General features: G+C 41.8%; 1 protein-coding gene across 2 annotated transcripts; it reads right to left on the reverse strand.

Moving 5' to 3' along the window:
• Window positions 1-307: 307 nt before the first annotated feature.
• GALNT11 (polypeptide N-acetylgalactosaminyltransferase 11) lies at window positions 308-27,652 on the reverse strand. 2 transcript variants are annotated; one of them, XM_054389988.1, is made up of 11 exons: window positions 27,358-27,652; window positions 24,829-24,952; window positions 22,816-22,982; window positions 19,688-19,813; window positions 18,673-18,922; window positions 15,599-15,716; window positions 14,029-14,181; window positions 11,206-11,424; window positions 7,946-8,050; window positions 3,390-3,527; window positions 308-843 (listed from the first exon to the last, which is right to left on the reverse strand). In XM_054389988.1, the coding sequence occupies exons 1-11, from the start codon at window positions 27,650-27,652 to the stop codon at window positions 712-714; spliced, it is 1,827 nt and encodes a 608-aa protein (XP_054245963.1). In that variant the 3' UTR covers window positions 308-711. The 2 variants fall into 2 exon arrangements, with proteins under 2 accessions (XP_054245963.1, XP_054245964.1); XM_054389989.1 differs by lacking the exon at window positions 19,688-19,813.

The following is a 27,652-nucleotide window of genomic DNA, read 5'->3' on the forward strand; positions in this document are numbered from 1 at the left end:
GCATCAGTCTCTAAGGTGGTGCTTTCTGCTCCAACAGCTACAAAGAGTAAAGCCATCCAGATTAATAAAAAAATGATACTTTATTTTAAATGCAGCTACTGTCATGAGTCATCAAAATAGACTTTGTAATAGTTACTTTGTTTTAAATATGAGTTGACGAATGACAGCAAGAATTTAAACTACAAGAAACGTCCTAAACTTGCAAATTAAAAGAACTAAATTTAAATATTACAAATGACAATTTTCAGAAGATAAAAGGGAATAAAAATATTTTCCAGAAAAAGAAAAATGATTTGGCCAGTAAAACCATACTAAAAATGTAAATTAATGAGATACTGCCCATGGAATACTTGAAGCGACTCCTTTCTGTCACAAAGCTAAAACCTCACCATTTAAATTACATTGCTCTAATAATTTCTCTTACTCAAAACCAGTTCAATAGTCTAGAACAATCCAAGGAACCGCTGAGAAATTGCACTTCTACATCTTGTCCTGCAGCAGGGCTGCTCCTGTCACTGCTGTGTCTGAGAAGGGACCGGTGACCACCTGGACCTTCTCATGCACATAGCTCTTCATAGCAGGATCCTTGCCATGGCTGGGCCAGGTGCAGCAGCTAAGGGCTCCTCGCAAAGCCCCCCAGAATGACTTAAAATCAGGGCTGAAGGGCAATCAGGTCTTGGCTTAACGCTTCTCAGCCGCGTCCTCGCTGTCTCAGCTCTCAAAATGCCACTGCTGAGGAAGGGACCCATCACAGATGGCCATGGCCACATACCCTTTGTGGCTAAGTGGATCTACCACCTTCATGCACTGCCCCACAGAGACCTGGTAGAGGCGGTTGTTTTTCTAGAGGGGAGAGAAAGACAGATGGGGTTTATTTATAAAAACTTCTGCTCTACATCACTGTCAAACTGAAGCCAAAACCAGTGCTTAAGGGCAGGGGGTTCTCCTTCCTGAAAGATCAGCCCTTCAGCAGCCTCCCTGACACACCAGACCCACAGCAGCACCGTGTCAAAGCCAGAGCACAGCACGCCCTGTAACCACATCCAGACCTTGAAATGAAGGCTCTCGCGTCCTTACAGGGACCCAGTTCAGAGTGTTCCCCAGTGCTCAGCAAAGAGGGGCCCCACGAGGCTACAGTGCAGCACAGCCAGGTCTCTGCTCTGCGTCTGGCCAAGCCTTAGCAGCACCACTGCCCTTAGCACCCACAGGCTGAGGAGCTGCCACACAGTGTGAGAACCCTCTCATGTACTGAGTGGGTTCCAGCAAGCAGGGCAAGGCCAGACCCTACCCAAGTGAGAAGAAAACAGATTCTTCTCTTCTCTTCCCACCATCCCCATCCCCTAAAGGAACCCTGTATTTCTCCTCCCAATAACAGCTTGCTGTTTGAAAACCAAAGCAGGTGCTTGGGCATTTTGGGATCCCTTTTCCATCTGGAAAGCGCTCTCCACAGAGCCCCAGCAGCTCCTGGGACCAGGAATCTCCTGCTCTGTTGCATGGACAGAGCAGTGACATGACAGAGCTGCGCTGGGCACTGTGTCACTGCTTATGGCCATAAGCAGATGTCCAGTGAGGCAAGAGAACACCACACTCCTCCAAAATACCCCCACTGAGTCTTGCACTGTACTAGTGACTCAACACACTGGTCTCCTTGTTCCCACAAGTTTTCACTACCTAAAGAGTCCCAGCCTGCTCACACACTCCTCATATGAAAGGCACCCCACACCTTCAATTTGCCCTGAAGATAAACCTCTGAATCTTCTCCACCCCTAATTCAGCCTGAGATGAGATATGTGCAGTACAGGCAAACTACACTGGTGTGGTAACATCTGATCCACTTCCTTTTGTTCCTGCTCATTCCCAAGCACTGCTCTGACCCTGCTGCAGATCCACCTCCCACACCCCAGGGACAAAGGCCAGCTCAAAACCCACATTTCACACACTAACCCCAGATTCTCCTCCACCACCACAGGCACCACCTAATAGTTAGGTGCATTAAATTTCAACATCCATGCTCTTAGTCTTGTAAAATCTAACTCAAGATGAAAACCCCTGGATAGTCTCTTACCAGCAGCAGAATTCTTCAGCTCACTGCTCCCACTACCATTTGCAGCTGTGGCACTGCTGGTGCAAACATCAGACACCCTCAATCCTGGGCTCATGCAATACCTGCCTCTTATCTCCAAACTGCCCTGGCCTGCCACAGCCTTATTTGACTCCACTCAGGAACCTGTGCTGCCAACAAGCAGCATGGCATGAACCTGACCCAGTTCACACAGAGCTGTTTTGGAAGTGCACAAGGCGGTTCTGGCAGTGCCCTCCTCTTTGTTCAGCAATGTCTGTACTACAGGCTCACTGCTCTGCAGTGGGCATGGGAGGGAGCAGCCTCTGAGTTAACAGCCAGGAACCAAATCTCCTGTGTGTGCAGCATGGGCTCAGTTCAGTGACATTTGCCACTGCAGCATTTAAGTGATTAAACTAACACGATGCAATCACAGGGCAGAAGCAACTGCAAAACAACTCCTCTGTCAGTCCTCAGCTCTGCCTTGTGCATCTTCAAGCACCAAGCAGAGGTCACCTCATGGACTGCTCACAGTCTCACAGTATATCAGAGGCTGGAAGGGACCTCCAGAGATCATCAGGTCCAACCCCCCTGCCAGAGCAGGATCACTTAGGGTAGTCCACACAGGAATGCATCCAGGTGGGTTTTGAAAGTCTTCAGAGAAGGAGACTCCACAACCCCCCTGGGCAGCCTGTTCCAGTGCTCTCTCACCCTCACTGTAAAGAAGTTTCTCCTCATGTTGAGGTGAAATCTTCTCTGTTCAAGTTTGAACCCATTGTTCCTTGTCTTATCACTGTGAACCACCCAAAAGAGCCTGGCCCCCTCCACTTGACACCCACCCCTCAACTATTGATAGACATTGATCAGATCCCCTCTCAGCCTTCTCTTCTCCAGACTAAATAGCCCCAGAGCTCTCAGTCTCTCTTCATAGGGGAGATGCTCAAGTCCCCTAAGCATCCTCGTGGCTCTCTGTTGGATTCTGTCCCACAAACACAACACAACAAATGGCTTTTGGTCTCTCTGGCACATTCTTGTGAGCCACAAGTGCTGTGGGTGGCTCTGACAAGTTAAATAAGGCTAAGCAGGGCTGCAGAAACCTTCCTGTGATGCAAAGGGCTGCATGTCCCAGAGCTCAGTGGAAGTCTCAAGTCCATGCCAAGTTCTATGCAGGCTGCTTAGGCTGCGGGACAGGCCTAGTCCAGTACAATTAACTTGGAAGATCTGAGGTTTAGTCATAATTAAACTGCACCCTGCTGTCCTGTTAGTGCTGTTGTCACTTACTGTGACATCAACTCCAAGCCACGTGCCGTGTGTCAGACACTCCACTCACCCCAAAGGTCCACTGCTGCGAGCCGCCAGAGCCGTGGCACTTCATGAGACGAGGGGGGTCAGACGAGCGAGTCTCCGAAACATCCAAGCACAGCAGGTTGTTTAAAATCAGCTCATGGTCTTCGTTGTAAACCCAGACCTGAAACAAGACAAAGACACTTAGCCCCATGCTTCAGGGCAGGTGCCCTGCGTCTTTTGGTCAGCTACGGAGGGGATGCTTTGGCATCTGGATGTGCCAGAGGTGCGCTCTTCCCAGCAACTGAAACACAGCTGCAGTGCTCTGTGGCCCTCCCATCACACACTGTCACCCTGCACAGAGGCACCAAAAGGACCACTCTTGATTCTAGAATCACAAGTGTGTAGTACTAGAATGTCCTGAGTCCTGCCTAGGGCCAGACGAGGAGCGAGCTGATGAGTTTGTGGGTGTGGATTAAGGGGCAGGCCAGCGTGGGTGATACTGTGGTGGGTGTCTCTAAGAGATGTCCTGATCAGGACTTCAGCAGGGCCAACTTTGACCTTTTCAAGCAATGTCTCCTTCTGTGGAGACATTCAAAACCTGCCTGGATGTGTTCCTGTGTGACCTACTCTAGGTCATCATGCTCTGGCAGCAGTGTTGGACTAGGTGATTTTTCAAGGTCTCTTCCAGCCCCTAACACTCTGTGATTCTACTCTATAATCAGAGTTTTTAAAATTAAGCAGCCCCATATGTTCCTCCCATCCAGGCAGCAAGAACAGATAAAGCAACAGGCAAGCAGTGGATCGATCTCTGAGCAGATGACCAGCCACTCTCTGAGCCAAGTCATCGAGCCAGGCAGTAAATTTCCTTACACAAAGACAATCATGAAGGAGGGTGGATTGCCTCAGCTGCAAGTAGGGAGCCAGAGGGGGATGCTGGGTGATAGCAGATGGCCCAAGACCCATGGGAAAGTAGCTTGGCAGACATAAAAGGCCAAAAGGCATCTCCTATCTTCTGTGAAATTGCTGCATTTGGCCACAAACACGTAGGAATTTATTTAACATTGTGCCCTGGGGTCAGCTTGTAAATGCTGAATGCAAAGAAACCAAAATCAGCTGTGCAGATCCTGGTGCCAGGTAGGCTATGCTGGTCTCCACACTGGTCCAGGGGTCCTAAACCTTGCAGCTGGTGGCCTGGTGCTCAGAGATCTTCACTGACATCCAGGTGCTATCAAAACATTCCATACTGCTCTCCAGGGAGTGAGAAATCACTGTGTCACCATTCCCAAAACAGACAGATTTATGGCATCACTGCTCCCCAGCCACACTGCCTTTGCTAGCTGTGCCATGCTCAGAGAGAAACCAGCCCTCCCACTTTGTTTTAGCTAAGCCAACAAGAAAACCTCTTGATCTGCATCTCTAGACCCTACACAATACCCTAGCAGCTCACAGGGTGGTGGGAACTAATTTAGTCCCTCTTTGGGGCCTGCCTGTATAAAGCAAGAATGCATCCATTCACCTTGACAGCTTCAGCTGCATTGGGGTTCCTGAATTTACATGGCACTGCAGGAGTTTCTCTGTGATCACACTGAAAACCACCTAACAAGAAGCAAGGACACACTTAAACTCAGCTTGTCCTCTCTTATTTTAGCAGAAGTAGGTACTTCTATTGTTGCTATTCAGTGCCTTCAGGTCTGCAAAGACCTGGGCCAAGATCAGACAGGTGGAGGATGTGGAGCTGTCATTACCAACAGGATTTTCTGACCTTTCTGCCAGAAAGCAAAAAAAAGAAGGTACTTTGGTGTGTGCACTTCAAAAGACCCTGGGTTACATAGGGGAATGGCAAAGAAAAGGTATATGAAATCTGTAACTGCAGTGCAGGGAAGGTACTGAGACCACCTGGCTAAACATCAAACACCTACCATTCTGAATGCACAGCAGGGCCCCACACTCACACAGCACCTCACAGCCCTTTGGATGCTAAGCAGGTGACAGCACAGCTGGCCAGGTCTCTTGCTCTGCTGCTATTCCCAGATCTGACCCCAGGGTGGTATGTACAAGGAGCATCCTTACTCATCTGCATCACTTGCCAACATCAACTCTCTTCCTTCTGACTTCTAATCCTGTGAATGAGGCAACTGAATCCCTCATAATTGCACCAGAAGTACCTGTGGCCTTGTTTCAATGTCATACAGCTCTGTGTTGCAGTAACCATGCCCACTCTGTGATTTATATTGTTTTTTTTCCCACTAAATCTGTGTGCATTTCATGCTCAGAGTATAGAATATCAAATTCCAGGCAAGAAAAGTCAGGCAAATTTAAAAAAAAAAAAAATCTAATTTTAATCATTTTTTTTTCCTCTGATGAAACTAAACCCAGCCTTCTGAAGGGAGCTGTGATACAGGACACTGCTGAGTTGCCCAGCACAGCTGAGAAGCACACAGCTCATTCATTATCACAGTGACTATTATAGCACAGTGAAGGTCTCCTTTGAGGAAGTGCAGGTATTGCATCAAAATTTGCCCTAACCTCAGGCATTCTGTGCCTTCTAACATGCTTTTTCTCTTTGAATTTTGTCATGAGAAATAAAGCCTGGCAAGATTAAAGAGGAGGAGAGAATGGAGAAATAGCAGGACTTGCCAGAAGGGTATTATTATAGAAAGGTGAATAATGATGGAGCCAAACCCAAACAACAGATGAAACTGGCAAGAACTGAGAGCAGACTGCAATGACACTGGGAGCACACACCTTTAATCAAAAGCTGAGTAAAGAACACTAAAACAGTGGTTAAATCCAGTGTGGCACTTCTCCAGAAAGGCATATACAGGATGGTCAACATTAATTGAAAGCTAAATTATGAGTTTGGTGTAGAAAACAAAGGTAAGAGGAAAAAGGACCCAAATTTGGAACACAGATTATAGTATCAGTATGAACTTGCAGATTATTAACAGATTCAAACACAAGGAAAGCAAAGCCACCCCACGAGGGCTTTTTGGGTACTCCAAAGTTTAGTGACTACTTTGCTGCTGAAGGCTGGAAGGATGATGCTTAGCTCACGTTGTCAGGAGCAACAGCCCAATATAGGAAGGAAACATCTCCTGGCAACCAGCACATTATCAGAAGTCTATAATCAATAAGATTATAGACTATATGACTAAGATTTATACCTCAGTTCTGAGTGATGACTTCTTTTACCCTCCTACACATTTTCTACCAAAAAATACCTTTTTAAAAATTAACTTTACTAAAAAGAAAAAGGCAGCAGAAGATGTATTGGATATTTTCATCCAGCACCCACTTCTTAACACTTAAGAGAGCATCACTGTAAGATTTTTGGGTTCTAAAAACAGAGTTGTGCCCAGCTCCCACCACACAGGTGAGCAGGACTTTTAACTGCTGCTGCTCAGAGACTCATGCTAATGACTGATCTGCTCCATAGCCCTAAGGAAAATCACTGACTATGTTCTCTGGAGTCACAGAGTAACACCAATGTGGAATTAGAGTATAGTGAATTGTTTCCATTTTCAAATAAAACTTCAATGGCACATGATATGGAAATTGATCAATCTTGGGGTTAAAGAAATCTATTTTGTTGAATTCTGTAGGACTGGCTTCTTCCTAGCAGCTCTTTTCCCCCTGCCTCTCAACACAGGCTAAGAGAGAAGGTGCAAAGATGCCTTCAGTCTTGGGGTGCAGTAGCCATTCAGCTGCCAACTGATCCTTCTGGTGTCTTAGATGTCCCCAGAGCACAGGAATCTTCCCTCAAGCAAAGCATTTTGGATTTGGTAGTGCTCAGATGCTGCTTATCAGAGTCACCACCTTCACCTCAAGCTACAGAGGCACAGAGGTCCTTCTGCTCATGCTTAGTCACTCAGAAAGCAGAAGCTGGTTCAACTTTCTCATAGTGGAACTGGGACTCACAGATCTGGGGTACATATATCCTTCTGGTCACCTAAAGATAGCATAGACAAATGCTGTCTGATTCCCTTCTGAGGGGAACAGAGAGCCCCATATGCCTACCAGGTCCACCCCATGGGGAAGTCTGCTGCCTCCCTGGGGCCCAGGACAGAGATGTTAGCAGAAAACTCCCTAGTCTAGTGCAGCCCTCTGATTATTATCCATCCCCAGAGATCAATAATTCACCTGTAGTCAAATATTTCCAAAATTCCTTAGAATTGCTTCTGTTTAATGATAACAACAAATCATTCCTTCACCTCAAATGACAGCCACTCCAGCAGCAGAGGACTATTTGTACAGTACACAAAGAAGGGCAGGCCAGGAAAAGGCAGCCCTAAATCCCAATACGAGGAACTGACTGAAAGAACTACAAATTCTGAAGTGTCAGCCAGTGAATTATGAACTTCAAGCCACTTAAGAGTCTTCAGCCACATACAGATTCATGCCATCAAGACAGGAGATTATAATATCCAAGGCTCAGCATTAGTAGGTACCGAGCAGTAAGATCCAGAGTCTCCTCAGCCAGCCTTGTGGTCTGAATGATTCTCTGAAATCAGCCTGCTTGCTGATGAGATGCCATCAGGAGAACACATTAGCAATTTGTAAGAGGTGAGTCACTCTCCAAGGTGATTAGGAATATCCTACCTGGTTTGGGTCATTGTAGTCACACTCCCGAACCACTACCAGGCCTCCTTTCTGACTCGGGTGGCCCTGGGCAACCAGGCATTTGTTGGTTTGAAGGTGATACAACTATGAAAGGAGAACAGTTTGATGGACAGAGTAAGCAACAAATATCAAACACCAAAGGAAACACAGGAATGACAACCTCCTCATGCCAGTGTGGCCCAGATTCAAATTCACAACAGGTTTTCAAAGGAGGAAATCAAGCTGTAGGACCCTTTGACTCAAGTTTCCCTGCCACAGTCCACTGAGATTTAATTCATTTTTCAGTGGATGAGCCATTATTGGCTTGCAACCACTTCTTGTGCAAAAGAGCTTCCCTGAAGCCCTATGAGGAGAGGCTGAGGGAGCTGGGACTGTTTAGCCTGGAGAAGGGGAGGCTCAGGGGTGACCTCACTGCTGTCTACAACTACCTGAAGGGAGGTTGTAGCCAGGAGGGGTTTGGTCTCTTCTCCCAGGCAACCAGCACCAGAACAAGAGGACACAGTCTCAAGCTGTGCCAGGGGAGGTTTAGGCTGGAGGTGAGGAGAAAGTTCTTCCCAGAGAGAGTGGTTGGCCATTGGAATGTGCTGCCCAGGGAGGTGGTGGAGTCACCATCCCTGGAGGTGTTCAAGAGGGGATTGCACGTGGCACTTGGTGCCATGGTTTAGACAGTCATGAGGTTTAGGGTGACAGGTTGGACTCGATGATCTTTGAGGTCTCTTTCAGCCTTCTTGATTCTATGATTCTATGATTCTATGAAAAGTCACCCAAGAGGTTTTCTGTATAGTCTGAAGATTAGGTCGTCCTATTCCAACAGTCAGGAATCATTAAGATCTTGATGCAATCCCCACAGAGTTACTGAGCATGACAGTACCTACCTTTAAATTATATGCATGCTCTCCACTAACTGGTGGCCAGCAGAAGGCTTGCTTTCAGCTCAATGTTTTTTTCTCCCCTGATGTGGTGGGGATCAGGCTGTTCAGGCAGCAGTTATTGCCTGCACTTCACCAACCACATCACACATAGACAAGGGTGCAGAAGACAAAGGCAGTTATTGTAGCGATGGCCACAGCTCTGCTGTTTGCTTGCTCACAGCAAAGAGCCTCACTCTCTACCAAGAGCATGGGAGTTCATTTGACTGTCACTGGGTGTGTTTGTGGGAGAGATGGCAGGGCCTATCTGGCATCCACATTAAAAATCATTATTTCCAATCTGGAGCTGAATGTCAAGGAAAAAAAGCATTTGCTGTCCAGGACTCAAGGCCAAGCTGATTAATTAGCTAGCTGCATTTTATTATGAAGACATACATAGTTGTCTTGGCATTTGCATTGATTCTACAGATTTTTAGAAACCAGAAGACATTTCCAGTAATTAAAATGAAAGAACTGCTCCATTACATGAGAGCAAAAATTAGAGAGTGCAAACACCAAATAATATTCTTCATTAAGCACTATTTCTGGAAATAGCTGTCCTGAGGCACATCAACAGCCTCCTCAAGTGCACCATGGTTCTCCTCTTCCCTACATACATCTGAAACAAATTACTAAAAACCTTTTAAGTAACATTTCCTCGTGCCCCAGAGACTTCTAGGAGAGATCTCATTTTCATCATTACTCACTCAACAGAAGGCTTTCAAACCATACAGCTACACCAGTTTTATACAATTTTTGTCCTTGTTTTTATTGGCCATGCTGATCAGCATTTGATAACACTGTCACAATTTGTGATCATTACAGTTCTTCCCAGCTGTCAAACCAGCACTTATCTCTGCTCCAATTAGTTTTTGGGAATAAGCTGGGATTTGGAGTGATTCATACCGAATCCTAAAGAGTCTGGCATGGATCGGTGACATTGGCTGATCGTTCTGTTCCTTGTAGGCATCTGGAAATAGTTTATACAATCAACAGAGCCAAGGCTGACTCTCCCACACAATGCTGGGTATAATTCTTGAACCACAGAGAAGCAAGCCAAGGAACTGCTTTTTTCCCTTATTTAAAGGTTCACCAAATTGGGGGTTTTTGCTAGAAAAATTTTCTCTGCAGTGTTGCTGAGGGATTCAGATCTCTCAAATAGTCTCCTCCACATCAGCAATCCCTTAGTTAAACTTCTGACTGAAAGCAGAAAGCTGTTAAATGTAACAAAACAACAACAAAAAATGTCTAATGAGGGGAATAACAGCATTTAACCACTAGGAGAATCAGCCCATCATACCAGTTTTACTCAGGGACAAACCAGGTGTTTGCCCTAATAATAACTACAGCTTGGCTGGGATATTATTACACAATTACTGCACAAATTGTGAATTCTCAGATAGCTGCTTCCAAGCAAAAAATTTAATGGTATCAACAGGTTCTGCATGAACTCAGGTCCTCCAACCTGAATCTACTAGCAGGACAAAAAAAAACAAAAACAAAAACAAAACAACAGTCAACAGCTACTGCAGCCTGTCTTATCTTGTGGAAAGGGCTCCACTGCTATTCAATGCTAGAAGATAATCTGATAACCATAATTTATGTATGCCTGAAAGAGTAATTCAAAATTCTTCTCTTTCATAGAGAAGACCTTGAGAAAGTTGTCTTGGGTTTGCAGCTTTCCAGTATTTTTGGGAAGTGTAAAAAAGCACACATCAGATGCTAGCACATACACATAGGTGTCAGAGCTAAGGCAGGAATTTATTCATGATTTCATTCATGAATACCTGCAAGAATTTCTCTCTTCACTTCTACTTTGAAGATTAAAAAAAAAAAAAGGAGAAAAACTCATTTGTAGTTCATTATCTAACAGTCAAGACTAGAAAAGCCATCATCAGTCTCAGATGCAAATGTTCCTCTTTGCAGAAAGTCATCCAGGAAAAGCAATGAGTTTGGAAACTAATTACATGATACTCTTATCATAAACCAACAGAGCATGAATATTTGAAGCAATATTTCCCTCTATCCAAATCCATCATTCAGAACCAACAGCCATGAAAGAGCCTTCTAGAAACATCAAAACTTCATAACTCAGACTTTTGAGGTAAAAACCCTCATGGAATAGTATCTGAAGATTACCTGAAATATAGATCAGAGTGAGACTGATTTGCCTTTCTCTGAAAACACAAATTCTGTTATTTTCAAGACAGCTCACTGCAAAATTAACCTCTATGCCCTGTGGAAACACTTTTTTTTTTTTCTTGTATGTAAGCAAATGTTTCAGAAAATTTCAAAACAGTAATTCCACATTTTTAAGGAAGTTTCTCTTACCCTTCCACGCTGGATTATTTTGGGTCGTTTCTGTGCTCTATTAATAAAAACTGGCTGTGGAGCTTTGGCATTGGGCCCAGATATTTGCATCTCAGGATAGATATTATCTAAATACCACTTAAAGGACTTGCAGTTCAATCTTTTTCTCAGTTCTACACGGTCAGTAATATTTCCGTAGTTCCTCATTCTTAGTTCAGGTCTTAAAGCAAAATACTGCTCCTGTATTTAAGAGAAACAGGTTGGGGATAAAGAGAGAAGAATTTCAGATCAGCTATTTCCAACATTTTCCTGTCTGCAAAACTCCCACATTTTCATTTAATTTTTCTAGTACTTTCAACCAATAACTCTGAAACTGGCATGAGGAAATTCCAGTGTTTAGATTGCCACAGGAGATGAAATTTACTTCTCTTACTCTGAGCCAGTTTTTCTAAACTGCTTTTTGTGAAGACAGTTCTCAGGCATGAATTTGCCAACCTTTTTTAGATGCCTGTTTAAAGATGAAGCAAATCAACCCTACACTTCATTGGTAAGAAAGGATTCCTACAGTTACTGAGTCAGAAAGAGATGAGCATGTTGTCATCATCCTCGTTGGTGACACTCTCTTTAAATTTGATTGTTCAGCTGAACCCCAGAACAGCGAAACAATTTTGTCTTCCACAGTTTCTAGCCTTCTACCTATACAAGTTACCAGGGCAAAAAAGATTCCTTATCACATTAGACCTATAGATGGCATTTTCTCATGATGTTTAGTGAGTCCACCCATTTATTCACATGATGAATTAAAACTGTCACCTGGGCCCCAGTTTTTCCTGCTCTTCTGCATCACCTCCAGAAAGGCTTCCACAATGCTATTTATTCATTCTCTAATTTATGATTATGCTTGGAATTGTACCAGATTAGGCAAGGACAGATTAAGATTCCAGCTCAATTTTATGTGCTGTTCAACTTTAATGCAGAGACAATGAGGAAAACCAGGAATTCATGAATGTACAATGTGGCATGAACACTGTTACCAAAACCAGAAGAAAAAAATCCCCTTGTAGGGTCTTTCATGCCAGCTAGATTTAAGGAGCTCACAGAAAAGGCATTGTATTTGCACATGAAGATGTTTACTAGAGACTATTTAGAAATCAGTTTGAGGGCACTGAGTTATGGTATTTTGCTGGATTAATCTGTAGTAGACATCTGGAATTTATTTACCATAATGTGGTTATGCAGAAATTGCAGGGACCAGAGGAGCTGGCCACACAGCAAATCCTGACAGTTTTCAATTACCCACTGCCATTTCTCATGTTCAGATGACAGACACAACCATCTCAAGAAAAAATTACACATCTGTGCTTGACCTTTGAGCATTTGGATGCACTTGATGTATCACTGTTATTTGAATAGTAGAGGCAGGGGAAGCATTAAGTACATTGGACTGTTGGACAATGTTGAGGAAGTTTGGAAACAGACTGGACATCACTATCAGAAAATCAGAAACTAGCCTGCTTCAAAAAACCCCAGCTGCTATTCTAATTGCCTTTTTGCTGGTTAAAGTTTTAGTATCCTACCTTTTCTGCATTCTTTATTTCCATTTCATACATGAACTTTTTACATGTTGCTTTTGACAGTTACGAAAATGTTGCTGTTTTCCCTTCCTTCACGCAATTTTCTTTATTAAACATGGATATTTGCTCTTTGCTGCAAAATTGGTCCTTTAAGTCTTATCTTTGTACTATTCATCATACAATCACTTCAGTAAATTATACTGGCCCCAAATACTTGCATTATACTTACAAAACCAGAATTATTTCCAGGCTTGCCTTTAACATATAAATCTGTCATCATGACAGTCTCTGGCAGCTATCAGAGAATTAGATTAGAAACAGCTGGAAACATCCAGGACAAATCAGTGATAAGAGACTGCTAGAATCAGCAGTTTACATCTTTGTTGGACAAAGCAGTATTAGCTGGAAATTATAACAAAGAATCAATTCCAAGCTTCAGAAAAAGGATTCACCATTAATCACAAAGCAACTGTGTCCAGACACCAATAAAAAGGAAAGTGATAGATCAAATCTACCAATGCATTACAGAGATGGAGATAAAAATTAATGACCCCTAATAGGTTCCTCAAACTGACTGAAGATCAAGATAAAGGATGGGGTTTGAAACATAAGCTTCTAAGGAATACAAAGTTAATAAACTATGTCTTGCATAGAAATTGTAGGCACCACAGGAGCTGGACACACAGCAAATCCTGGAGTTTCACAAGGCAAAACGTCCTCAAGTACCACACCTGATAAACATTCAAAAGCATCAGTACCAAGATCTGAAGACAAAGAAGGAATATGCTCGGCCTTGAATCCAGAAGTCAGTCCTGATTGATCTTCCAGGGCAAAACAGACTAAGAATCAGACTGCTAATTAGCATAAACAAAAACACAAACAAACAAACAAACAAACCCCAAACAAACAAAAAACCCAGCAAACTCTTTGTCTCACTAGCATGGAAACCACCTGCAGGAATAGAGTCATATATGGCTGTCATGCAATACCGATTCTGACACAAAGCAGTGCAGAGCTCACAAGAACTCATTCATTACCTTTTGCTTCACTAAAAAGGGATAAAAACAATCTGCTGCAAGAACTAGAAGTAACAGGGATGACTCAAAAGCCATATGACAATCCTGCAGAATTTAGGAATTTATATAAAAATTAACATTAGGAAATCAGACTACAAAAGGAAAACCTCATCAGAGGTGCCAACAGACCCCATTGTGATACAGTTCTTTGACAAACAGATAACCTTATTTCACAACCTAGAATTGTCTCTTACCTTGTATTCATCCATCCACACATGTGCCAGTCTCAGAGAGTTATGAGCCATAGTGTCCTGTCCCCCTGGTGAGCCATAGGGACGTCTTTTACGGAAAATGTGTCCCACCCTGGAGCAGGGGATGATCAGAAGCCTGCCACCACACATCCAGATCTGTCCAGATAAAAGCAGAAGATACCTCGTTGTATGCATACTGACACTGCCTCCTCCCCTTCCAGAGATGCTTAGGCAGGTTTATACATTATGATGGGATTAGGTGTCTGCAGTGTTGTCCATGTCATGCTTTCTGACAAAGCAAATTATTAGATCTTTAGGCTAGGAAAGGCTGGTTCTGTCTTATCACCACACTTTCCACATAAGTCATGGCTTTCATGAAACAAATAGTAAAACTTCTAAAATGTTATGCTCTAATGACCTATTAGAAAACACTGAAATATATGTGCTGGAATTCAGCTTGCAGACTAACATATCTGAATTTATTTATCTACATGAGCTTTACATGTCCACACTTCCATGGCAGAAAATGAAAAGCAATCAACATCAAGGCTTCTAGACACTATGAAGCTCTCTGAATAGACTCACATTTCAAAAAGTCCCTTTTTCAAAATTGTATTACACAGTAACAACAATATCCTCACACTCCATACACTTCTGCTCAGGTATCTAATAACTGTATTACGTACTGAAGACTTAATATATTTTAAAGCAATTGAAGTTTATTAAATGCCAGTTATTTTTTTGACATCTAATCTTGATTTCTCTAATGATCCAACTTGACAGATTTCTCTAAAGTTTTGTGGACTGTCTGTTTGGCTTGGAGGTTTTGTTGTGTTGGGTTTTTTTGTTTGTTAGTTTTGTTTTGTGGTACTTTGGGGGTTTGTTTGGGTCTTTTAACATTAATTTTACTTTTCAACCCCTTTTTCAGATTTGTCATCGTAATTTTCCAGCAGGCACAAAAAGTTGTTTTTCCTTCAGTGAAGTGACAGGAAATGTGAGATAAAATATAGGCAGCCCAATTAAGTATCACTTTCAAATCTCTTGATTACAATTTTCTCATCAGTTTTCCAACCAATGTGACTCCTCTGCATAACTCTTAATTCAGCTACAATAAAAATTCACATTTTCAGGCCTTCAGAAAGGAGGCTGTAAAGTGTCTGAAAGGCCCCACACATACCTAAGGAAATATAATAAGCTTACTTATTATCAATGTTGCTGACCATCACACATCTTTCAAACCAACTTGTGAAATCATTGGACTTTGTTTACAAACTCATTTCAGAAATGTGCATGATTCTTCCTATGTTTCTCTATAGTTATTATGAAATGCTCCAGCAAACAAAGAAAAGCCACAAACATTTAACTACAGAGCTCAAAATTCTCTTTATTCTTCCCAGTAAACTCAACTTGAAAATTACTGTAAAGGCAGTTACTGTGCACTGAAGGCATCCTTCCTAGGAGCGAAAGTGCCAATTTCTGTGTGCAAATAGCAGTGCTAAAGAATTGCTACATAGGGAAGAGAAGCAGCCGGACACTGATGTTTGAGCTCCAATATACACAAAAGCTAGATTACCCTAAAAGAGATTTCCAGATTTTCTCCTCCCCAGATGTCCATGCCACTGTCATACTGCCCAAGCTCATTAAAGTACTGGCGATCCATGGCAAACAGGCCTCCAGCCATAGTCGGTGACCTAAAAAAGGAACAGTGAAACAAGTTCACTTTTTATTTAAGAACAGACAAACCAAAGCAGTAACTTCAGCCCAGTCTGCTGTCTTTTAAATCTTACATTTCAGATCTGCTATTTTCAAACTTCAATATTTTAAATCTTAAAAGCACAATTTAAATGCCACAGACACTATATATTATTAGATCACACTCGCAGTCTCATTTTCAAAAGCAGATTTCTAAGTGCCATTTGTGATCTTTCATTAATCCAATACCTGTAAGCTGCATTTATCTTGAGGAAAAGGGATAGGACAGGAAAAGAGGAAAGAAGTGGCTGTCTCTCTACTAAACAAATCAAACCGAAAAAGTAAAAACTTCTGCAAGTCTGAAGCCCATTAAGTTTTCTACAGTGAACCTTAAGAGCTGCTTTTAATTCAATCTTTACCAGAAGCTATTTCCCCTAGTTACACTAGGTGTTACACTTGCACACAGTAACCTGTTCTTCCCCCTCTTAAAGGGGCAAATTACACAGACAAGGCTTGACTGAACTGCAGAAAGAACAGAATCTACACTATGCATTACTTCCCCATATTAAATTAGATCAAGAAACAAGGTCCAAATTTAAATCATACAAGTCAAAAGGCTGCTAAAAGAAATGCTACTCTGCCTCCCAGATAAAATTTAAATGCCAGGAGCAGCATTCTTTCATTATTGATGCAATCATCAGTTTCTTGGTAAGTTATTTACAGTCTGTAAACATGCACAGTTGTTCTCCTTGGTATTTTCCATTTTTTAATCCTTGCCTGGGTGTTACTTGAGTGGTGCTCCATTGTGTAAAAAAAAAAAAAAAAAATCTGTCTACGGTCCCCAGTGTAGAGTCTTTTAGGCTGAATTACTGCTGTATCAGAAAGTTGTAACATATGGATGCTTTAGAACAGAACAAGAGTAAAACAAGAGCACATAATGATAGTTAATACAGTGGGCTGGAAGCAGAGTTTTTCTCATCTTTGTTAAATCAAAACCTGCAACAAAACCAAGCCTACGTCTGGATTTCCTTTCTTGTTCTCACACAATTCTCTACTACAGTTTCTGTCACTTGAAAAACTGGGTCGAAATGTTGTTCTCCATTTTTCCATCCCCACCACCGAAATATTTCATTATGGAGGTGTCTAAAATGTAAGATTTTCCATTTGATGAAAAGCCATTTTCAAAGGTTAAGCAGCAGTAAGGCTTCTCTTTTCAAAGGAAGCAGAGAAAGAGTCACTTTCCTACTCAGAAAAAATAATCTTTTTAGATGATTAAACTCCTTCTGTAAAGTTCTCTGCCTTTTTCATGGGAATTATTCCTAAAAATTATTTGAACAAATGCAACAGTGTTGAACACAGCAAGATCCAACCTTGAGGCATTCCCTAGAGTAACTGTGAGCACAGTTCTTAACAGAACAAAGATTGTCAGACTTTCTATGCTGGTCCCTCACTCGGATCTTCCCCTTCTGCCCTTTCTCTTCCAGCTTCAGGAACTGCCACAGAGGCACTTTCCCAACAAGGCAGCCGCACTGTTAAACAACTTAAGAAGTTTCCTGGCTTCTCGAACCAAATCTTACGATGGGTATATGTGAAAGACTAATGGCAGAGCTGTGGGATGACAGCAGATGACATTGTGCTGGACCTGCTTGTGTCAGCCTGAAACGTTCTTTATTTTCAGTCCAAGAAAAAAAAATTAAATAGATGAGCCCACCCCATTTCTGATTGACTTAGCAAACCAAAGTACCACATTAGCTGCAGGGCATCAGTTTGTAAAAAAAAGGTAGAATTCTTGCACCTTCATTTAATATAATTTTTTACATATGCCAGCAACATGTAGAATTAGATAATGGTTGGACGTGACGATCTTAAAGGTCTTTTCCAACCAATGTGATTCTATGATTTTCTATGATAAACCTGTGTTCTGTACTGAGATGGATTCCTGCAGGCAGCAAACGCACAATCAGCTTCCTGACATTGTTCTACCAGCACTGACACTTCTCATGAAGGGATTCACACTGGGACAGCTTCTCATGTCTGAACCACGTGTGTCTGCTACTAAAAAAAGTTTCTACTGATATAATTTTACAACAGTTACATATGCAGTAGGAATCAGGCATTTCCAGTTCTGTACAGGCGAGACAGCCACTGATGGTTAACAGATTAAGGAAGGGAACTTTGAAGTCCTGATGTTAAGGTTTAATAATGCTTTTTCTTCTGAATGACTCAAAAGACTACAAAAACAATACAGACAGGCTTCCAACAGACAGTTTTTGGTATTTGCCACATTGTGCAATGAGAAAAGCATATTTAAAAGATGGTGTCCATATCCATGTGTATTCGTTTAGAAATTTTTATGACAAAATATTTGGTTGAGGAAAAACATAAAAGAAATCTAATGCAAAAAAAGTTATGCTGACATAGAAAATTAACATATGCTCTCATGTTCTCTCCCATCAGCTAAGGAGCCATCCTCCTATTACCACAAAACCATCTTTTCTCAGTCTAGAAATTTTTCAGCATTTCAGGGCAGTATTAGTGGGATATGCAGGATATTACTAACACAAAGATGGTAACCAAAATCATGACTAAGCCAAGCAGACCGACAGACTAGAAAGCAATATCACTACACAGCTCAAAAGTGAAAGCACTGGAGAGACTTAGTGAAAAATAGCATAAGCTTCTGAAGACTTTTGTCTTTAGCAATACTTGATGTTGTATAAGCATTCTCTAGAAGCATGCTTTCTTGATCTGTATATACAGATATATCAAATTCATGATTAAATGTGAGAAACTACAACTGGAATAGGTAATTGTAACCAAAACTATTTCTAAGTAAAATAAACAAATGTCTGACAGGTTAGGCATTTGCACACCCAGATTACACTCCATAATGCTTAAGTGCTTCTGATCATCCACATGCTACACAGAGTTTCACACCACATAGAGGAACCTTACTTGATTGGAGCAGTGGCTCCCTCAGGTCCTTCCAGTTCTGACAAAGGAACAAGATCCCACTTAAAGTGCAGGCCCCAGTTAAACCCTCCACGCACAACTGGGGAAGAGCTGTAGGTGAGCGTGTCAGCACTGATTATGTCAATCACAGGGCACACCACAGTCCTGTGATCTTCTCTGATGGGACTCAGCAGAGGTTGTAACCACATCTCATTCACCTCACAGTGACTGTCCAAGAAAACCAGGACTTTCCCTGCAGAGACCAAAGCACAAAATCAACAAAGATCCATGATAACAGGAAACACACAAATACCTAAGCAATTACAGCAGCAGAGCATCAGCAGTATCACTACCCCACGTAACAGAGGGGAAACACCATCTGCACCTGGAAAACTAGAGGCTCCACAGGGATATTAGTTCAATCACAAAGGCAGAAGGTAGTTCCTGACTATTCACAACGACCTATGAATTGTTCAAGTGGGCTGTCGTTTGCATTTCTTTGACAGAGTTTTATATCATCAGATTTTCTATCCAGGTTCAGCAGAGCTACTGTATTTTAAGTGAAACATCATCAGACCAGCACTCTCGGAGTCAGGAGGGGCATTTGTCCCAGGGCAGTGCACCTCCCACACATGAGTTAGACCACAGAAATGATAGGATATTACAGATACTGGGTTGGATGTTAGTTAAGGTCTCCAACTATCATTAGTATCACTGAAGACGCTGTGTAGCTGTCACAACGTACGTTAATGTAACAGCCAAAGACCAGTGCAATTAACCCATGTCAAAGCCAAGCTATTCTGAAACAACTGCTAAAACATCTCTCACCTAGGACGGCATTATCCCAAATCTTTCTTCCCCTGCACTATGTTGTATGGTTTAGAACGTAGCACAACACACAGAGCTCCTACAGTAGGCCAATGCAAACAGTCAAGATCTGAAAGAATTGTGCTACAGAGAGAGATCCTGTTAACACATGGTCTAAGAGTGCAAGGAAAAGAGAAACAAGAAACTATACCTGTGGCATGAGAAGCTCCAATCATCCTTCCTCGAATCAAGCCTTCTCGCTTCTCATTTCTTACCAGTTTCGTGGTTTTTGGAAGCTGAGCTTTTACATATTCATCCAAGTCTTTCTTCAAGTCAGCTGAGAAAAGGAAAACACATGTTGAAGAACAAGATGGAAATTGTGAAAGCTTTGTTTAAAGACCCAATATGTTCAGCTCAAACATGACCAAAAACTTGACCAACAAGTTACCCCAACACAGCACAGCTTCAGACCAAGAGTATCAGAAGCGCTGTCAGTCATCCCACATCCTATACTTGTCTTCCAGTTGCTGTGGTCTGTTTGTTTTATTCACACATTTTCCTGTTAACAGTTTCCCTTTCTCCTGTTGCATTGTGGAAACCCACACAAGCAAAGCAGGTAGATAGCCTGCACAGAGGAGGGTGATGGACCATATGACTGGGCCTTCCACAGGGCACAGTCCTGCTGATAAGCACTTCCTTCTGTTTTCCCAACTAATCTTTCATGCACTGTCATTGTCTCAGGTTTTATACTTAGGCTTGGTTTCCTGAATACAGACTGGACTGTTACCTTTTTTGTTCTACTTGCAAAGCCTTTAGTATAATGTGTCTCATAGTAACTGCAATTAGTAGACTCTACACTAAAAGAAATTAATGGTGATAAAAAGGAATAATAAAAAAAAGGCATTTCCAAATTCTGAAGCCTTTTCACATAAGGCAAGTGATTTAAATCACTATGTTCCACACACTAAAACAACGCTGACACCTTTAAAAAGAAGCATGAAGACACCTTTCATTATCCCTACCTCCTTAGCTGAAATGACAGCAGATACAAAGTACAAGTCACTCATGGGGTTGCTTTTTTAAAATCCAAAAGGATCAAAGACACTGCTGGCAAGCAGGTGCTTTTGAAGGAGAGCAAAGTTCACTGAAGTCTGTAGGCACTACTGCACCTTAACTAACATCAATGGCAATTTTAAGAGTAACAATACTTCTTTCACATGAGGACAGTGCTTTCTAACACTAAAGGAGGACCACTGGAGAGAAGATGGACACATGAAGACTGAAACCTAAGTTAATAAGCTTATGGAGAAACAAACATAAAATGAGGATGAAAAAAAAAAAAACAACAGAAAAAGGCTAGCTAAGGCTTCATAAGGAACTTTGGTACAGAGGCAGACAAATTTTGAACAGAGGATATGCAGGAATAAATGTTATTATCCTGATGAATTTCACTCCAAACATTAAAGCTGCTGTTAACAACACTCAATGCCAAAGCTGTAACTTTCAGAAGGTACAAGAAAGGCAAAAACTTGAATGTTTTGAACTTGATTTAGCCTTCAAATTAGCAGTAGACCAGAAGAGTGATGGTATTTCTACCTAAACACAGCCACTAACAAACACATTACAGAACCACTATGGCTGAAAAAGGCCTTCAAGATCATCAAGTCCAATCATTATCTACCTCTGCAAAAGCCACTACTACAGCATATCTTTGAAGACTGTATCTAGATGGCTTTTAAATACATCCAAGGATGGTAGTTCAACCATTTCCCTGGGCAGTCTGTTCCAGTCCTTGATAACCCTTTCAGTACAGAGTTTTTTCCCAATGTCTAACCTAAACCTCCCCTGGCATAACTTTACACCATTTTCTCTCGTCCTATCATTTGTGACTTGAGAGAAGAGACCAACCCCCACCTTTCTACAACCTCCCTTCAGGTAGTTGCAGTGAGTGATAAGGTCTCCACTCAGCCTCCTTTTTCTTCAGACTAAACAACCCCAGCTCCTTCAGCTGCTCCCCATCGGACTTGTTCTCTAGAGCCTTTACCAGCTTCCTTGCCCTAAATTTGCATTAACCACATTCGAAAGACTGAGTTTTGAAGTAAGCTGACTTCTGAATACTATGGTTACAAAACTTTTAAACAACAAATTGCACAACAGGCTTTGTAGCAAGGAGTTTGTATTTCTTCCAAAGTACAAAACAAGCTTTAAATATTACACGTTCTTAGTGGCAAAGGACAGAGGGCTTGATCTTTGCTCTCTCCTGTACGTTAACATTTGATCTCACCTCAGAGAAATTAACTAGCTGCATAACAAGAGAATTTCATTCTACATCATCCATAGCTAATCAAATCTCAGGGCAAGTGAGACCTTAACTCAGAAACCAAACACAGAGACTAATCATGTTTGGCTAATTATATATACTAAAAAATATAATCTAAATATCATTTTTAACATGCATAAAGTTGTGAACTTGTAGAGATGCCAGTAGGGAGCTTGAAGAGTCCTGCTGGCAAGTACACTAAGGCATTCCTCAACAGGTGCTTTTGAAGTGCCAGGAGGTTCCAGTCGCTTGTCTTTGCCTTATCCATTATGCAGGCGAAAAACGCTGAAGCATCAATCTCTCAACAACAGCAAAGCAACTCTGCAAGGTCTACCCCTCTAGGGCCCCTCAGACTGAGGGAGCAGAGGCTGCTCCAAGAGCCAGGGACAGCTACTCCTCGGGTGGCCACAAGAGGCTGTGCGAGAGCCACGCAAAGCCCTTCCATCAAAGGCTGAGTCTCATTCCAGCTTCCACCAGTCCAAAATGCTGAGCAAGTACAAAAAAACCCGACACATTGTTTTCCTAGTGCCACATCAACTGATTTGCAAGACCACAGCTGAGAGTATGTGCATTCAGTTCTTTTCAGATGCATTCACAGTTAGTAGTGGCCCACAAAGTTTACAGAAGGATCAGTGCAACCTGCTTTGAGCACCACAGCAGCACAAGCAGTTAAAAACAGCTGAACTATGAACAAGTGCCTAATCACTCCCCTCCAAATGTACACTCCTCATTAGCTTGAAACCTGGGTTTGAAAGTTAAAGCCCCTGAGATACAAAGCTCATCAGTAAAATGGCACCAGTGTCAAAGGGGATGTCATCTTGGGCTTCCCAGAACACCCTGCAGATCATCCCAGAACATCAGTACTGGCTGTTGCTTTTGGCAGATAGACTGCAGTACACATTAGCTTTGCATCATGAGTTTCATGTTTTTAATCAACCAGTCAAGAAAGCACAGGAAGAGGTAGGAAGCACAGGAAACGTGTAGACACCAACCAAAACATCACTGGAAGGTTGTCTCACCCAATTCACTGTTGTCATCCACCAAAATAATTTCATGAAGAAGGTGTGCAGGAGTACGATCCAGGACGCTATGGACTGTGCGAAGCAGGGCAGAAAGTGCTTCGTTGTAGAAACAGATAATAACACTGGCAGATGGCAGGTCAGAAGGGTAGGACTTCTCTCTACATCTGCAAACAGAAATACAGTAGTTAGTGTCAGCGGGATTTCCACAAGGCTAGATCACTATTGAAACTTCCTAAGTAAGAAGCAAGCATTACATGTATAGGAAGAACCCCTACCTGGAACATAAAGAGCCCAGGCCTACAACATCTATAGCAGGACTTGGCATAGTAAGTTGCTTTACACACAATACAGACATATCATTAACACAGAATATGATGGATTGGAGGAGGTGGGAGATCCTCTAGACAAACAAGAAAACTCTAAGGGCTTGTTTCAGCTATCAAAACACTATCTAGTACCCTTAAGAGCTCAGACACATACAGGAATGGCAAATATCACATGAGCTCTACAAAAACCCCACAACTTTATTGGTCAGCTGCTGGAGACTAGGTTGGGTATCCTAGAATACCTCCAGTGGTACTAAATACCTATGCAGACAACCAAGGCTGGGATTCAGCCTGTGAATTAAGACACTTAAGTATGGTCACTGCTGTCAGTGGAGTACAGTGTTCAAGGCTGACAAGTACATTTTGTTAGCTGAAGGGCTCTGAATGTTCCACTAACTGCACTGACTGCATCTCTGCTAATTATAATAAAAGCAGAGACAACTAAAGGGAGCTATCTAAATTTAAGCATCTTAATCTGCAAGCTGAATCCCACTCGAAGCAGAGTGAGATTCTCTTTATTTTCCACCCGTAATTCTTTGTCCATCTTCTTTGAAGATGCCAGACATGAGGGAATCCAATAAAAACGAGAAACTATAAATGAAAACCCAGAAGCATGCAAGAAAAGTCTTGATTTGAAATGCATTTAGCTCTTGAGCAAGATGTGTCAGCAAGTATGATTCATTACATTTACCCACACCAGAGAAACCATTAGAAAAACAGATGCAGGTTTATTTTTTCAGTGTTGGGATTTTTTTGTTATTGTGGTAGCATTTTTCCCCTCACAGATTAAAGAAAAAAAATCTGAAGTATTCAGAGCAGTGCAATCCAGATACCAGCAAGGAGTTAACTGAGAAACAGAGTCTTTATCATCAGTCATTCTTCTATCTCATCCTCTGCAGGCTTGCAGCAAATGTAAAGTAGTACATTAGGTGACAGTCTCTCCTTCCCTTGGGCACTGGAGTATTTAATGTCCATCTTTCAAAGATACTAAACAGAATTATAGTATCTCTTCTGGTAGTTACAGTACTAAGCACCTCAGAACAAAGCTTCAAAAAATAAAAATATTGTAAAATGCTTAAAGTAACCAAGTCCAAGTTAGCAAGATGAAAGAGACACAGGACATGTGATCTTAGTGTGGCTGGAAAGAAAGTTTAATTTCAAGGTCTTTTCTACACTGACTTTCATTTCAAGTATTATTTTTAAAATCTTGCTTCTATCAAATCAGCTGCCTAATGTTAACACAAAAAATTAAATTAGTATGATAAAAGTTTAAATAAGTATATATCCAGTCTGGTTCTTGATTAAGCATTCTTCAAGTGTATTGAGAATCAGGAAAAAAAAACAGCTTCCAGGGAATGGCAATCTTTTTTTTTTTTTTTTCTTTTCCACAGAGCCTAGTGTGGGGCTCTACCTATCATATGCCTTTTCCAGCTGGCAAAAAATTGTACATTCAGAAACAATATTCAATCAAAAAAGATAGTAGAGACCAAAGAATAAAAATCCTAACCTGAAGCACTCCTGTTTAAATAGCTGGAAATCTGCCTTCAGAGATAAAGGAGGTTGAATGAGTATCTAACGGGAGTGTATTAACAAAAGTGTTAAATGCTACATCAGGTAGAACATGAGTAATGAGACCTCCAGCACATGAGATTATACCATGTCCTCTCCAAAACTCAGTACATACTTAGCATCTCTTGTATCAGGCACCTCCCTGTGGTATCCCAGCCGATTACTGATAAGCATATTGAAAGCATGCTTCTGATAGCCCAAGTCTCTCACTTCCTGATCTTCTTCATTAAAAATCATTCCTGGAAAAAGAAAAAAATGCCAAGACCAGTCAGCAGTCCTTTGGAAGCAACGAAGGTTTGAAATGTATGCTTTAACCTCCCTAAAAACCCATCACGCTCTTCGAAAAACCCTCTGGTTTTGCAAAGTGTAGTTTTGTGCAATTAATTACTCCTTACAAATAGGTAGTACTTAGGAGCAGCCCTTGAAGCTATAATAAAATCATGGAATGCTAGAGGTTGGAAGAGACCTCCAGAGATCATCTAGTCCAAGCCCCCAGGTAAGACAGGTACACCTAGGTCATGTTGCACAGGACTGTGTCCAGGTGGGTTTTGAAAGTCTCCAGAGAAGGAGACCCCACAACCTCTCTGGGCAGCCTCTTCCAGTGCTCCATCATCCTCAAAGTAGTTTCTCCTTGACGTGCTCCTGCTTTCTTCTGTGCCAATTTAACTGAAGGACAGGTACCAGTTTCTCCTGAAATCTCAATTCACATTAAAGACCAAACTGTGGATACAATTTGATTGTAAATAGAATGAAAGTCATGCTGGTAAAAGGAAATATTATCTCCTCACAGGAACAACCTACAGCATTCTCCAAAGACTAATGTCTCCACTGTGTTTACTACCTTACAAGAGACACTTCCTTCATTTAAATGCCCTCTAATTCTTAGCAGCACCTAAAAACTAACATTGAACAAGTAACTGAGGGTAGACTTTATTACACAACATATCAGCACCTATCCATTCAGATGAAGGGTCTGTAATGGGATTTTTGAGAGACAGAATACATTAACACTGGTAGAAAATCCCTCAAAATAGCAGCTCCGATTTCAGGCAGTTTTCTCAAGTCTGCAGCAACCTAAAAATAGCTATAAAAAATGTGAACTTCTTGTTTAAATCACTCTAGACTTTGACAGCAAGCAAAATAGCAGTGGAGCTAGCTGTTTATTGATAGTTTAGCAGAAGCATCAACCGTTGCTGAGCATGGCAGAGGCAGTAATTGCTGTTATAAATAAAAACAATGCTAGAGGACAAGGCTGAAATCCTCAATGCCATCCTGCCTGCCTTGACTCAGTGCCATGGCCTTCTCTCTCACTAAGTCATATACTCACAAGTGAGAATAGACTTAAAACCCTATGGTGCTTCGCTTGTGTGTTTGTCACTGCCTTACCCTAAAGAAACAGGAAGCCCTTTGCTGCAGCATTTGATCTAATTCTAACTGAGACCCAGCTGTCTTCTGATGACTCATGTAGAATTTATCTTGGCACTATAATTCCCTTTGGCTTTCACCAGCCAAATCAGTCACTTGGTTTGAAGATCAAGGGACTTCCCAGTTAAAAAGGAATCATTTTCTTTCCTGGCCCATATTGAATAGTTGGAAAGAAATGGCCACCTCTAGTCTGGCCTTCACCTCATTTGGCTCTCCTGCTTTCTGAAGTGAGCTGATAAACATTTGTAATGCCACAGGGCAATCTGAATCAACATTTTTCCTGCATATTCACACAGGTCCAATGATCAGCTTGGAAACTGAATTTTGGTAAGTTCTAAAAGGTCTTGAAGCTGGGGATCCAGCATTCATCCAAAGTAATGACAGAGGACTTCCATCAGGTATGAATATTAAAGTCCTGTCCATGCAGGGTACTATGCCATAATTCCCAAAGCAGCAGACACTGGCAACACTCAGCATCTGCCTCCAGACTTAAAGCAATTTTGCAGGCCAGTAACATGCCTCAGTTTGCATATCTGAGCACAGCAGCAAACACTAAGCTGTAAGTTGTTAAATATACAAGCAAAGCAATTAAATGCACAAAGCATTTTAGTTTGGAAGGCAAGTCTGAAAGACAAACCCAAATCATCTCACTGATGAAATATGCTCCAAAGAAACACAAAGACCTTTCTTGGTACAAAGCAAGCAGGATTTGGCCCTAACCACTGTTATCTCAATACATCTTTCATAGTAATTTGTCCCACACACATTTTTTGTAGATGATTTCATATTCCAAGGATATTCACCAAATCAATGGGTTCTCTTTGTTGTATACTGTTACCAAGCTACTTTTAATTACCACATATGAGCAGAGTTTCTCTGTGGCTAATAAAAGTTGTGTTCGAGCCCAGTCAACACAGGAGTAAGATATGAAATAAGCAAGAACTGCTTCATAGGTAGATACCTTGCTGTAATACTGTTCCACTCATTAACACTTACACAGCACACCTGTGTTAGGAGTAGTGTATTTTGGATTAAACACAACAGAAGATATTTTAAGTAAGAGAAGAGACTCACCAATACTGCATTTTTAACAAACAAAACTACTTCATTGCAGATTTCTCCCTACAATCTTTTAAAAAACACCTGAGCAAAACAACCTTAATAGCTCACTTGTTTTACTGTTTTAATAATGTTGCCACAAGCACCAAAAGCCACTTACCCATTTCAGGAGAGAATTCCACCTCCCCCTTAACTGGGTCCTGGATATGATTTCCAAGAGGGTTTCCTATCTTACTGTCCTTCTGTTGCGGTTCAGGTATATGAACAGGCCCCCGCGTGAAACGAGGGTAGAATTTTTTTGGAAGTGGCCTCTGAGGTTCCAGCCCCTTGATGGGCACATTCTTGAAGGCTTGGTTCTCTTCACTGAAGTTGAAATAAACAAAGAGCAGAAGTGTCCAGGTCACGGATGTGAAAAGGCACCCATAGCAGAAATAGCGAAGTGTGACACTTCCCAT

This window comes from Indicator indicator, chromosome 20 (genome assembly GCF_027791375.1).
Source record: "Indicator indicator isolate 239-I01 chromosome 20, UM_Iind_1.1, whole genome shotgun sequence".
Lineage (NCBI taxonomy): Eukaryota > Metazoa > Chordata > Aves > Piciformes > Indicatoridae > Indicator > Indicator indicator.